The following is a 14,839-nucleotide window of genomic DNA, read 5'->3' as shown; positions in this document are numbered from 1 at the left end:
TAGGATATCGTAAATTCTCTCAAAAAATTTTTTTAACTTGCCCCTTGAGATTAGTTCTATTAGGAAACTAAATTTTAAGAGCTGGACAGTTGTGAGGACCCAATGGTGGATTATATGGCTGAGTATTAGGAATGTGGGATTCATGCATTATGAACTCTTCTTTAGAGTCCCTCAGTATAATAGCCATCAAACTAACTTTTGTTTTCTTCTTTGATTCAGACATCTTGTTACATTCTCTCCATTTTAAACTAGAGTTATAACCAATAATGCATGAGAGAATTATAACAAGTTCCTAAGTACATAGAAAGATAATGCTTTCATTTGGGTACACCTGTAGGAAAATTATATCTTCACAATTATGTGACGATAAGTGTGTGCGTGTACATACATGCACATACATAAATACTTTTTTAAAAGCTGATATTAAAATCATGTCAAGGAACCAAATAATGAAAAATTTAAGAAAGTCACATTTGAAAACACTTTTTTTTTTAAAGCCTCCTTATATCTTTCATTTCTAATACTTGCTCCATTTGATTAGTTTTCTTCACATATTAAAATCATCCTCATTATGAACCAGCTCTGTTTGCCCTTGCCTCGGGGCCCTTTTGTTTAGCTTAACATTTTTGCCCTGATAAAGTTGTGTTTTCTTTGTCAAGAAGTTATTTGTTACTCTCCATATGGGAGACTAAACTTACTTAGATTGAGGAGTGTATGCTTAAAAAAAGATCAAAAGTCACAATTAGTGGGAGTTGTTTTATTCAAGATTATCTGAGCCTTTAAAGAACTGCTTGTTTTACAATTTACATAATGACATTCCGGGAAAGTTAGATTTCTTGCTCTCCTAGTGTCCAGTGTCTTGAGCATCATCAAATTTAGAGACCACCGACAGACACTGGACTCTACCTAGCATTTAGCCACCTGCCTGAACAGAGTGCCCATATGATACACTTTTCCTTACCCCATTTTCCCATTGTGATTTAGCCCCCCTCAACTGTTAGTCTTTATTACTGTGTGTGAAATACGTAGGGAAAGGAGGGGTGAGCTACACTTTCAGCTTTAAAACACTTTTTAGAAAATAACATTCTTTAGAATACTTCTAAGAAAATGCCCAATATTTAAACATTAAGTGGCAGTAGGAACTAAATGATCACTTTTAGATGTTTTCAGTGTGGAACTTGAATGTGTGTTTAATTTTTTGTGAACAGATTGATGACTCTTCTGCATCTATTTCTCTGGCCCAGCTTACAAAGGTATATATACATATATTCTTGAAAATATTAATCTTTTTCTAACATCGTATTTTTATGTGGAACACTTTTTTGGAGGGGTTGGGGGAGGAGATGTTTTGTAAAAATATTGTATGTATTATTACTATCCTGTAAAGAGTAGTTGTGGTTTTGAGAAGATAGGGGGAGTACTTTGTCAGCCTCAGCACAATGTTGGAGTATTTTCATCTTCAAGACAGAAGAAACACAATGAAGCTACTCATACTTTTTCCCCCCTCATATATTTTGTTTTTAATTGTGCATTGGAAACTAAGAAAGTTCTGGAGGAATTCCTTGTTTTTGGCTGTAAATTATGTGGACTTTATTTAAGCAGCCAAATAGAAGCTTTCCTTTACACGGACAATTGCATGGTTCTTTCTTGAATATTTGAATTGAACCCATGAAGGTCAATATATTAAATGTGATACAATTGCTTCTTTATACTATAGACTTGTAGTCTGTCTGCATTAGAAAAAGTTTTAAACAACCTAATTTGTTTGAACACAGACTACATGAATTGTGATGTATACAGCTGTTTGCAGGAATATACCAATGTGTATGTTTGGCAGAGGGGCAAAATGTTACCTCCTGAAATCATTGTATATGCCATGTTTTGCTATAAGATTGCTTACATTTTCTGCTCAACAGTGTGTATTTTTTATTTGGGAAAGCACTAGTAATGGACTACTTTTAAAAACAATAGATTTAGCTTGCAAATCATGCCTTTTTTAAAAAAAAGCAATTATTACAGAATTGACAGATTTTTGAGGGCCAAAAAGGAAGTTTTCCAAAAGTCATTTTTTTTCCCTACTATCAGAAATATAAAGCAAAATTTAGCAACCGTGATTAATGAGTTGATGGGTTTTCCATTGGTGCTATCCCTCTAGGTCCACCACCTCCATCGTATACCTTGGTTTTGTTATAGGTTGTGTCCTTTTCCCTTAGAATGTACTACCGCCCGCCCCCCCCCCTCCCCCCCCCCCAAAAAAAATGTCCTAGTTCCTTTTCTGGGAAAACTAAACATTAAAATTGATAACTCTAGAACATAAAGTGGGCTAAAACTGTCCTCCTAATTTTCTAATACAAAGTAGGTTAGCATAGACTTAACATCATTAGCAGTTTATAGGTTACTGTTTTAATTCTTATGTGCTGTAAGGACCATATTCGAGTTTGGGTCTATTCCTACCATTGTTTCTCTGTGGGAAGCAGTTGGGGAGTTTGGAGGTTTCGGGAATTTTTTTTAACTATTTGTAAATTAATGTTTGGGTTCAAACAAATTAGTTGTTCAACATGTAATCAAGTTTTCTGTAAATGTTGCTGTTCTAAGCTCTGTTAATGTTAAGCATTCTTTGTATACAAAATTACAATAAAATGTTAAAACTGGTTGCTTGTTTTGTGAATGAATGTAAAGATAAAAACCCAATGAATGACTGATATGAGTGCTAGATGCCTGAAGATTCAAGCTATTAGGACTCACTCCCTTAGACCCTGCTTATATCTACACTTGTATATACCTTAAAGATGAAGTTCATAAAAATTTGGAGAGTTGGATTTAAAATTATGAATGCTCATTGCATGTGCTTTGCTTTGTTCTTAATTTGAAATTGGCACCACTCCCTAATGAGCCTTCTGATTTTTAATATCAGTTGCATAATGTGTTCAGTTATTCTACCCCCAACCCCACCTCCCAGTTGTAAGTTCAAAGTACTATAGTCTTAATGCTACGACACTTGAATTATTTTTAAGGTTGGAAAACATCAAGTGTTTCTTTCTAAACTTAACCTGCTTTTAACTCTTAAGAGGAGTAGTGTGCAAATCTTAACACAAGGTACAAACAGGGTCTAAGGTTTGAGTGCCCCCAGAAAGACTTTCTCCAATCCCGCAGACACTCAAACACCCAAGGAACTCCCGGTGCTTCTTCTGGGTTATATGTGTAAATAGCTGTTTTTATGCAAGATTAGATACTGCTCTTTACAGGATGAGTGGTGTTGTCTTTGGCTGTGTGGTCTTAAATGTGTTTCTAATGTGTGTGTCAAATAATTACCTGTTAAACAGACTGCCAATCTGGCTGAAGCCAATGCTTCTGAAGAAGATAAAATTAAAGCAATGATGTCGCAATCTGGCCATGAATACGACCCAATCAAGTAAGTTCATAAGTACTGTATACTACTAGGGACTTCGGGGTGGATTTCTCTGCCAATCAGAGGCTTTATTTTTTTTTTTAAGATTTTATTTACATGTAATTTTTTTCTCCCTTTCAGTTACATGAAGAAACCTCTAGGTCCACCACCTCCATCTTATACCTGTTTTCGCTGTGGTAAACCTGGCCATTACATTAAGAATTGCCCAACAAATGGGGTAAGTCCAAAGTACAAAACATAGTTCAGCTTATTTTTCTTACAGTTATTTATTAGCCATTTTTTTTTCTTGGTAAATACTGCTTTCTATAGTACAAAGGCAAATGACCACAGCCTCTGTGGTCAAAGCCAAATTGTCAGGCTTCAAGTACTGGCTCAGCCACTTAATAGCTGAGTGAGCTTGGGCAAGTTACCTGATTTCTCCACGCCTGTTACTTTTTGCCTGTGGATGGCTGTTGTGAGAATTAAGTGAAATCATGTGTAAATAATATATATAGTTAGTAAACACTACATGTTAGCTAATGTTAAATTTCTCTCCCTCCTCATCTTTCGTCTCTGAAAAGGATAAGAACTTCGAATCTGGTCCTAGGATTAAAAAGAGCACTGGAATTCCCAGAAGTTTCATGATGGAAGTGAAAGATCCTAACATGAAAGGTGCAATGCTCACCAACACAGGAAAATACGCAATACCAACTATAGATGCGTGAGTATTCAGATTAGATGTGGCCTGTGGGGACTGCAGTCAGTCCAGGTAGAGTGTTCTGTTTGTCTTGAGCTTGGGACTTGGCCACTTCTATGTTAGGAATGAGAAGCTGCAGTCGGCTCCATTTAAAGCGTATTTAAAATGGGTCTGGGGGCTTCTGTTACCAGAGTGCCACTTCCCTTGTAGTCTTCTAATTTTTTTCTTTTTCTGTCATTCCCTGCTTTCCTCCTCATTCGCATACTTACTGCCACATAAGCTCACATGCTACTTGCACTTTTTAAGTTAACAAGACAGATATCTTAATAGTTTTGAGAAACGAGGCTTAAGAATAAAAGTTCTGCAATATGTCAAGGTAAATGTAAGTGCCAAGAAGTGAAACACTGAGGTATCTGTGTGAGTCTTAAGATTCTAAAGTACGGTTTATTTTGTAAACCATTAATTAAGGCCATCTCTAGCACAATAAGCTGTACCTTAATGCTCATTTTTAATGAGTTTTCAAATTTAATTTTGTGAGCTAATTTTTTTTTTTTTTTATTGATTTTTTTACAGAGAGGAAGGGAGAGAGATAGAGAGTTAGAAACATCGATGAGAGAGAAACATCGATCAGCTGCCTCCTGCACATCTCCCACTGGGGATGTGCCCACAACCCAGGTACATGCCCTTGACCTGAATCGAACCCAGAACCCTTCAGTCCGCAGGCCGACGCTCTATCCACTGAGCCAAACCGGTTTCGGCTGTGAGCTAATTTTTAATGAAATGGATAGACATGAAAACCTAGGGAAATAGTTCAACTAGTAAGTTCCCTTTCATGAGCTCTTACTAATGCTTCTAATTACCTTTTTGTCACTCTCAACAGCTGTGAACTCACACAACAAAATATTAAATGTTGTTTTAGAGAACAACTTCATAGTGCATAAGAATCTCTATGTTGAGTGGTCTAGGCATTCACGTGCCACTGCCACCACTGCTGCATTTATAACAGGTCCTCCAGGAGATCGTGAAGTTACCTTGACAGACCTCAATTTAGAAAATAAGATGTCCCTGTTCTCAGTGACATACAAAAGTATTGTATGTAAGAGCACAGTTTTTCCTCAGCTGCTTGAAAGTAGGGTAGTGAGCTGGGGAGGACAATGGAAATGGCTGTGCCATAGAATGGTATTGAAAAGATTTCATGTTTTTGAGTAGTTACTTCAGTAAATGTTTTAGTTCACAGATAAGAAAATTCCCAACCCTGCTCACTTTCTTAACTTCACACCCATCTGTTTTTTATTGGTTACCATCCTGTATTTTTGTGGTTCATCTTAGAGCAGCTTGTTATGCTGTTCCTAATTCAGACATTTCATACTTGCTTCCAAACAATTTTAGGTTGAAATTATTTTTACAGACACAATTTAAGAGCAGACCACTTCATCTTAATAAAATATAGAAATAAAATATTTAAATATTTGTGTTGGAAAAATGAGCATCACCTGTGAACCAGAGTTAATAATTTATTGCTTTTGAATGGTGAAATACAAAAAATCCATTTATGTCAAACACGCAGCAAATGCTGGGGAAAATGGGAGCCCAAATATTTTAATTAAAACTTTCACCCTCTCCATTAACACCACTAATAAGCAACTCAGATTCTTCTGTTTCTTTTTCTATCCTCTCTTCTTTTTTTTTTTCTTTTCTTTTCTCTCTCGGGCAGTGGGAGACTCCTCTTTCACAAATTGGGAACAGTGGGGCATAAGCAAATTGACACTTATTTCTGGAATCGTGGTGATGTCTATGGAGCAACTGCAACACAAATAGCACACCTCAGGTACCTTCTCTGACCAGCTGAGATAAACACACTTGTTCCTTAATGAGATAGGAAATTTTTCTAGGAATTCCTGTTTTACAAGTTTGCCTGATTACAGAGAAGATGGGGGTATTGGACGCAGTGGTGATGAGCCTGAGAGTAGCATTTTTTTTTTTTAATGTATTTAATATCCAACATTTCTGCAGGTGTTACTTTAAATTTTTGTAACATGTTCTAATCATTTAAGTAAAAATTGACTATAAATGGATAAAAATCTCTTTTAAAATACTAATTATAAGTAGACCACTGGCCACTAATTATTGGTGTGGTTGGTGACATAATATTTCCCCTTAATTGTACCAATTTTAGTTTCCCATATTATGTGGCATTCACAATAATTACCTTTACAGGTATTGAGGACTGTTAGACCATGGAGGGGGTCGTCGTACCCCCCCCCCCCCCCCCCGCAGGAAACCTGGTAGGGTACAAAAATGTGATCAGGGTATTGCCGTGTCTAAGTTTGAATCCTTTTGTGGCACTGAATGTGTCACTTTACCTTCTGGCCCTCACTTCTTAGAGCTATGGATTCTAAGATCCTTTCAGCCACTTTTATAGCATTTCTTTGTTTCTTTTTGTATGCTTGTTGAGGATTTTATGTCTTTTTGTTGGTTAGATGGAGAATAATAATTGCTCCCTTATTTTGGAAGATATTACACTCATGTCAACTAATCAGGCATTGTACTAAATTATACGTTCCCTTTATGGATATAGCAGAACTTGTAAATGTCTTAGAAATACTTTTTCTTCTTAACAGTGTTAAAATGCTAAAACCTTCTTTTACAGAGAAGCATATGCAATTGGGAAGAAAGAAAAGCCACCTTTCTTACCAGAGGAGCCCTCTTCATCTTCTGAAGAGGACGACCCTATCCCAGATGAGTTGCTGTGTCTCATCTGCAAAGACATCATGACTGATGCCGTTGTCATTCCCTGCTGTGGAAACAGCTACTGTGATGAGTGTAAGGCATGCTCAGCCTTTGAAGACATAGATTTTAGAATATGTATACAGTTGACCTTTGAGCAACATGGGGGTTAGGGGCGTTAACCCCTAGTCAGAAATCCAAGTATAACTTTGACTCCCCCAAACTTAACTGTTACTAGCCTACTGTTGACTAGAAGCCTTGCCAAAAAATAGTTAATACATATTTTGTGTGCTACATATATTATATTCTGTATTCTTATAATAAAGTAAGCTAGAGAAAAAATATTAAGAAAATCATAAGAAAGGAAATTTACAGTACTGTACATATTTACTGGGGGGGGAGATCCATGTATAAGTGGACCCATGCAGTTCAAATCCACGTTTAAGGTTTAGCTGTTTTACTTGGAAGGCACTTAGCAACATTGTGAATTTTAATAGGATATGAAATGTTGATAATTGATTGAGCATTTAATAATGAGAACTGCTTTTGCTGCTACGTTTTTCTTTTTCTAAACAACAGCCTCTCTGTCCTTTTAATATTTGAATTAACCAATACCTTCATCAGGGTGTGACTGGCTGTGATGAGGTTTTATAAAATGTAGAATTCTTGTTTCCTATACATTTTATCTTTAATTTTATTTTAAATAAGTTTTTATTGATTTTACTTTTTTATTGATTTCAGAGAGGAAAGGAGAAGGAGAGAGAGAGATAGAAACACCAGTGATGAGAGAGAATCATTGATCAGCTGCCTCCTGCACGCCCCCCAACTGGGGATCGAGCCCGCAACCTGGGCATGCACCCTTGACCGGAATCGAGCCTGGGACCCTTCAGTCGGCAAGCCGACACTCTATCCACTGAGCCAAACCAGCTAGGGCTCCTATACATTTTAAATGGTATACAGTGCAGATATTTTAAACTGGTAACTAATTCCCTTTTCTGGATTGTGAAAGATATCTTGTGTGGCCTCCCTTTTACCCAAGGTTTCACTTTGGTTTCAATTAACCAGGGTCAACCACAGTTTGAAAATATTAAATGGAAAATTCCAGAAATAAACAATTCCTAATTTTTAAATTGTGCACTGTTCTGAATAGCATGATGAAATCTCATGCTGAGCAATTTTGTCCCACCTGAGATGAGAACCATCCTTTTGTCTAGTGTCTCCATTTCCCTCACATAGTCCCTTAATAGCTATATTGGTTATCACATTACTGTCATGGGATCACAGTTCTTGTATTCAAGTCACCCTTATTTTACTTATTGATGGCCCCATAGCACAAGAGTAGGGATGCTGGCAATTCACACATGCTAAAAAGAAGCCAGAAAGTGTTTCCTTTAAGTGAAAAGATAATTCCTGAGTGTGATTTAGAACCGCTCTCTGTAAGATTTAAAACCGCTCTCTGTAAATAAATACCAATATTTTGTCATGTGGTTACTTACAGCTTTTTTCCTGATACTCATATTAGCACTTCTTTATTTTCTGCCACTCATCCTAAGTTTGTCCCTTACTGAAATAAAAAATGGTATCATCTAAAAGTTTCACTGCTCTGGCCTTTTTCATTTCTAAAGATAGTTTTGAACTATAAATCTGTATTTGGGGGCCTCTGTAGTGCAGACTAAAGTCAAGAGAAGAGGTCATTTAAGACTTCTTTCAGAGTGTGTCTTGGATTTAGCAAACCACTTGTTACTGAATTTTTTTATTACACTGGAACATAATCAGTGAATCTGTAATTCAGTATTATTCCTACTTACTGTGCTATAGATGTTTCTGGTTTCTTTGAATAATGTTTCTGTTCCTTATAAAACCCTAGTAAGACATAGAAAGTTCTTTTTTTTTTAGACTAATTTTTCCTGTAATATTCCAATTACTAGCTCAACAAAGAGAAAAGTATTTGAGAAAGAATGCTTTTTTCAAAAATTTAAATGTTTAAATTCATGATTTCTGTTTTTAAGGCAGAAAGAAGTTAGAGCAGAGTACTATGAGGCAAGAGACTAGAACTGATTAGTGATAATGTGCTTGGAAAACAGTAATGTAACTGGACAGTACTATCATTAATATTTAAAATGTTATATATAGGTATAAGAACAGCACTCTTGGAATCAGAGGACCATACATGCCCAACGTGTCATCAAAATGATGTCTCTCCTGATGCTTTAATTGCCAATAAATTCTTGCGACAGGTAGCTGTCTTTCTATTCCTTTTATAACACTTTTATGAAAAAATGTTTTAATCTTTTAATTGATTTAACTACTTGCATAAACACTGCATTACATTTTCTGCATTTTTATGTTTGGTGTCTAGGCTGTTAATAACTTCAAAAATGAAACTGGTTATACAAAAAGACTACGGAAACAGTTACCCCCACCACCACCCCCAGTACCACCTCCGAGACCACTCATTCAGCGGAATCTACAACCTCTGATGAGATCTCCAATATCAAGACAACAAGATCCTCTGATGATTCCAGTGACGTCTTCATCAGGCCACCCGGGTCCCTCTATATCTTCATTAACTTCTAGTCAGTCTTCCTTAGCCCCTGCTGTGCCTGGAAATTCATCTACCCCAGCGCCCGTACCTGATATAACTGCAACGGTCTCCATATCAGTCCACTCAGAAAAATCAGATGGCCCTTTCCGGTAAGTCTGGATTCCCAGTGTTAGGAAACAAGTGAGAACAGTAATGTGGTTTTTATGTATATTGTTTTAATGGTTGCTGTAGTGACCTGCAGTTTGTATGTCCTTGTGTACCACTGTGCTCAGCTAGGTCAGTAACTTGTAAGAAATGGCTTAATCTTAATTGGAGGAAGAGGTTGATTGGCCATGATTAAACATCCCAAAGTAAAAAACTGCAGGTTGCCCTAACCGGTTTGGCTCAGTGGATAGAGTGTCAGCCTATGGACTCAAGGGTCCCAGGTTCGATTCCGATCAAGGGCATGTACCTTGGTTGCAGGCACATCCCCAGTAGGAGGTGTGCAGGAGACAGCTGATCGATGTTTCTCTCTCATCAATGGTTCTAACTCTCTATCCCTCTCCCGTCCTCTCTGTAAAAAAAATCAATAAAATATATATTTAAAAAAAAACACACCAAAAACTGCAGGTTGCCAGCACCCCCTATTACATGTTGAATTGTATCCCATAACAGCTCAGCAGTCCACTAGGGTGAGACTTGACTTGTGGTCATACTAATGTATTGGAAATGAACAGATATGAGCAGAACTAAGAACAATTTTGAAGGCAGAGGAAGGGAACATAAAACATTGGTAGAGGTAGAGAGGTCAGCAATAATCATTGTTTTGGAGAATAATTACCTAGAAAAGTAGTGAAGATTTATTTAAATATTTCCGCTTAAGAAATAAAAGTGACCTTTGACCATGTAATCCAGCAGTTCATAAATTCTTAAAAGGTCAACCAGTTGTGGGTTGTTGGGTGGTTGTTGTTTTTTATCCTCACCTGAGGATATGTTGGTTTTTTGTTGTTTTTATTGATAGAGAGAGAGAGAGAGGAAAAAACAACAACCCATCAATGGGTTGCCTCCCGCATAGGCCTCAACCCGGGTATAGAATGATGCCAGGGGCCTGTTCCAGGCATGCCGAAGCAAAATCTTCAGGTGTGGGACCTTCACATGTGTATGTAAGAAATCCCACTGATAGGTAGGTTGGCCTTTCATTTGATTAACAGTGGGAATAAAGCCCAGAGTTCATTGGATTATCTGAAAATTGCCCCCTTTAATTTATTGGCAGATTTAGAAGTAGAATTTAATCTTGATTCTGTATTGGGTGTGTGTGTCCCACACTTTGAGCTTCTTTTTTTCAAGCTTTATTGTTATAACTTAACTGATTTCTATCATATCCATCATAAATCCTTGATGGTGCTTCTTGAGGTTTCTTCTTTTTACTTTTCACTTGTATGTGAAGGACTCTAAAAGTCCAGTCTCTCACCTTCCTCAGAAGTTTTCATCATCTTTGATTTAACTCATCTTAGTGCTGAGGATGAAAAAACAGTTGTAACTTTTACTCTTAATCCTCCATGTCTGATAACTTTTTAGTGTATTGTAAATTATTGTTTTTTAGGGATTCCGATAATAAAATATTGCCAGCTGCAGCCCTTGCCTCAGAACATTCAAAGGGAACCTCTTCAATAGCAATTACTGCCCTTATGGAGGAGAAAGTAAGTTTTACTGGCTTTTAAATTTGTAGACTTTTTTTTTTTTTTTTAACAATACAGTTTTTCTGTTTTGAGGTGCTTGTTTGTTTAACTATTTGTTAAAAACTCTTTTTTTATTTGTGTTTTTTTTCCTAAAGGGTTACCAGGTGCCTGTGCTTGGAACCCCTTTGCTTGGACCGTCATTATTGCATGGGCAGTTGATCCCTACAACTGGTGAGTAAAATCATTCTGGTTTGAACGTTTTTCCTATAACTTTTTCTAAACACAATAAAATATTTATTACTGTTCTTGTTTATTTTTGCTTCCAAGGTCCAGTAAGAATAAATGCTGCTCGTCCAGGTGGTGGTCGACCAGGTTGGGAGCAGTAAGTATATGTTTAAAATAATCTTCAGCTGATTGCTTTGAGCTAGATAATGGAAACTATAATCTAGACCAGGGGTCCTCAAACTACGGCCCTCGGGCCACATGCAAATACAAATATTGTATTTGTTCCCGTTTTGTTTTTTTACTTCAAAATAAGATATGTGCAGTGTGCATAGGAATTTGTTCATAGTTTTTTTTTAAACCATAGTCCGGCCCTCCAGCGGTCTGAGGGACAGTGAACTGGCCCCCTGTTTAAAAAGTTTGAGGACCCCTGATCTAGACAGTGTATTCTAAATGTCTTTTGTTAATTCTCATATGTCATGTTGCCATGGTTTTTATGTAAAATATCACAAATTCAAAATTATGAAGAATTCTTTTCTAAAAGAATAAGTAATTCTTTTCTAAAATTTAAAATCTTATAAATTCCTTTTATTTTTATGTCTTAACAAATGGTGATATTGACAGGACCTCAATTAATGAATAGATAAGAATAACTTGAAAGAACAGTTTAAATACTTACTCATCCTAACCAATTAAACTTCCTGTTCTTAATTTGGATATTCAAAATTTGAATAAATAAATACATACTGAGATGAAAGCCCACACAACACAAAATTTCTCATTTTGAATAGTCTGTGTTAGTGTCATTTTACTGCATATGAATATTTATATGGTTTTCTACCCTGAAATACAATGAACTTTGATCTTATAGCATATTAAAAATCGGTAGATTTACTTATCTTTCTATAGATACAATCATTTCTGCTTATATAATTCATATCAACAGGCTTACATATATGTATAAACTGGCTTATATTCTAAAATTTTGATTGTTTTGTTGGTGTTTGAAAGATAAACCAAATATCTTTTATAAAATGTTTAAATAAGAGACTAATGGAACATATTAGCAGGAAAAATGTGGGCTTTGCAGACAGGTAGACCGGGTTTGAATCCCAGCTCTTCCATATACTAGCGACATGACAGTGGGCAGTGGGACACCTCTCAGCCTATTTCCTTATCTATAGAAGTTGATTGGTACTGCCTACCTCAACATATAAAATGCCTACACATAGCCCGGCAAGTAAGGGTTTTGTTCCTTTTCTGTAACAATGAGTTCACAGACTAACTTATAGAATGCTAATTGAATATAATATTACAGAAAATATTCTATACTGAGGTGTCATTATTGTTAAAATACATTAATCAGAAAAATTAGTTAAAGTAAATGTTATGCTTGCTCATATCTTCTCTATCTGGAACTTGTAAGAGTTGGGAACAGGGAGTAAGAAACATTTTCAAAGTAAAGTTAATGTATACACACTAAAAAGGTAATGTGTTATAATCAAGCTTATTTTATCTTTCTTTCCATACAGTTCCAACAAGCTTGGATATCTGGTTTCTCCGCCACAGCAAATTAGGAGAGGAGAGAGGAGTTGCTACAGGTAGGCTTGCTGAAATTCTTGAAAAACACTAATCTGATGACACACTCAAAAATATAACACAGAGAAATTAAAGCACAGTTATAGTTTACACTTACTTTAGTGCTCAGTAGTTGCCCTTAAGAGGTCTAAGAAAAATGGATTATGTCAGTATTTTAATTATGGTTTTAAGGCTCCTTCCCAACATCAGTCAACTGCTTTCTCCCTGTCAGCACACAGCAGATTGTTGGCTTACATACTCTTTTGAGGGTAGAAGGAAGTCATTAAGGCCCAGAGCGTATTTCATTTAATCAGCTCAGCGCCCAAAGCTCCCAAGTGTGAAGTATTGTATTTATTTCTCTTCTAGACCCAATTGTCCCAGTCTTTTTTTTTTCTTTTCTTTTCAAAAAGAAGAGACCAGGAGAATGTTGTTAGGAGCTCGTGCCCTGCACAGGAACAAGCTGTACTAATCTAACAAGTAAATAGGTTGTACTCACACTTACCCTTTACCCAGGGTAAAGGGTTCTCCAAAGTTAACTTTATGACGGCATTAGTAAAGGTACAATAAACCTTCGATTTTGTGGACCTGAACTTAACAGACAAAATTTCCTGTTTGTATGTCATATATGAAGATAAATACCCTGTTAATTTTTAAATGCTTTTAACCAAGATTTGCTTATAATTAGATTAACGGGTCATCTTTGTTATTAATTCACTGTAATTTTTAACAAATTTTATCGAATAGGCCATTTGTTAGGAAAAACACTAGTAATTTTGCCAACATAAATAAATATTACATATCTACAATTACAAGTCTACATTTTTAAATCCAAGAGTCACTGCTTGTAAATAATATTCTACAAATGATTAGCACATGACCACACTGCATTGCATGAAGCAGTTGTTTCTGTTATCATGTGGTGTGACTTTTTGCAGCAGTTGTCACACATGCCAGCCCATGTTCTCACATGCTAAGCCATGCCCCAAGCATGTGCGTTTGTTTATTCTTGGTAACTGGTGAATGAACACATTTGCTAGACCTATTCAGTATAAATTTAAAGACTTTTCTGTGAAATTAAACTTTTATGCGTACTTAATTTTAATTACACAAACATGTCTACATAAGTATAAACAGGTAAACTAATTTGTCAGTTTTCTTGTCATACACATTCAGAAAACCTACTTTATTTTTACTATATAGTGGACTTTCAGCTTTAATGGACAACCCCTCACCCAAATTAGTCCGTTATATTGACGTTTTACTGTATTTTCTAATGCTCCATTAAGATTGATAAGTTTCTGAAAGTAAACTAATACTTCCTTATAGATCACATTAATGGAAGATAATATTTACTAAATCAGACTCTGAAAAGAGGCTTAAAATCTAAGCACCCCTCCTGCTACTACTTTATATTAGTGAGCTATAATTTAAAGAATCTTTAGTTTAACAGAAAGAAATCCACTATTTTATTTTATTATCATTATTTTTTAATTCTTACCTGAGGATATGTTTTTCATTGATTTTAGAGAGAGAAGAAGAGAGAGAGAGAAAGAGAAACATCGATCGGTTGCCTCACGCAAGTGCCCCAACCAGAGATCAAACCCGCAACCTGGGTATGTGCCCTGACTGGGAATCAAACCTGAAACCCTTCATTGCATGAATGACACTCTAGCCAGGGCAAGAACCCCACACTTTTAAAGAAGCCATTATTTCTTCGATGAGGCACAAATCAGAAACTTTGGCCATCACTGTTATTTTGACTTAAACCTTTGAGAGAAAGCAGTGTAATTTTCAATTATTCATTACAAATGTTAAAACTAGTAATTTATTGTACTTTGAAGGGTCTTTACCCACTTCTTCCCTCAAAAATTATACGAAGTGTTTTTCCTCCTTTTAAACTTTCGGTCTGGAAAGACATTTTGGGGAGAACTAAGTGCCTTTATTACAGAAATAGTAACCTGTCAGCTAGTTCCTTTAAAGGGAAAATTAGGAACTAGTGAGATAGTTGTAGGGTGATAATAAAT

General features: G+C 36.1%; 1 protein-coding gene across 4 annotated transcripts in view; it reads left to right on the top strand.

Annotated features, from left to right (window-relative positions):
* RBBP6 (RB binding protein 6, ubiquitin ligase) overlaps positions 1-14,839 on the top strand; it is a 35,213-nt gene that overhangs the window by 14,123 nt on the left and 6,251 nt on the right. For 2 of the 4 annotated variants that reach the window (XM_070413657.1, XM_070413659.1), the window contains 12 exons: positions 1,209-1,253; positions 3,324-3,412; positions 3,530-3,626; positions 3,970-4,109; positions 6,736-6,908; positions 8,946-9,049; positions 9,172-9,506; positions 10,940-11,036; positions 11,171-11,246; positions 11,343-11,397; positions 12,770-12,838; positions 14,342-14,428. In XM_070413657.1, coding sequence (XP_070269758.1) covers positions 1,209-1,253; positions 3,324-3,412; positions 3,530-3,626; positions 3,970-4,109; positions 6,736-6,908; positions 8,946-9,049; positions 9,172-9,506; positions 10,940-11,036; positions 11,171-11,246; positions 11,343-11,397; positions 12,770-12,838; positions 14,342-14,428 — 1,367 coding nt within the window. The remainder of the gene's footprint in view (positions 1-1,208; positions 1,254-3,323; positions 3,413-3,529; positions 3,627-3,969; positions 4,110-6,735; positions 6,909-8,945; positions 9,050-9,171; positions 9,507-10,939; positions 11,037-11,170; positions 11,247-11,342; positions 11,398-12,769; positions 12,839-14,341; positions 14,429-14,839) is intronic. The other 2 variants (XM_070413660.1, XM_070413658.1) reach the window with 1 other exon arrangement.

This window comes from Myotis yumanensis, unplaced genomic scaffold, assembly GCF_028538775.1.
Source record: "Myotis yumanensis isolate MYYU_CA2020_CCGP unplaced genomic scaffold, mMyoYum1.0.hap1 SCAF_4, whole genome shotgun sequence".
Lineage (NCBI taxonomy): Eukaryota > Metazoa > Chordata > Mammalia > Chiroptera > Vespertilionidae > Myotis > Myotis yumanensis.
The sequence above is the reverse complement of the archived record's forward strand: the minus strand, read 5'-3'. Positions and strand labels throughout refer to the sequence as shown.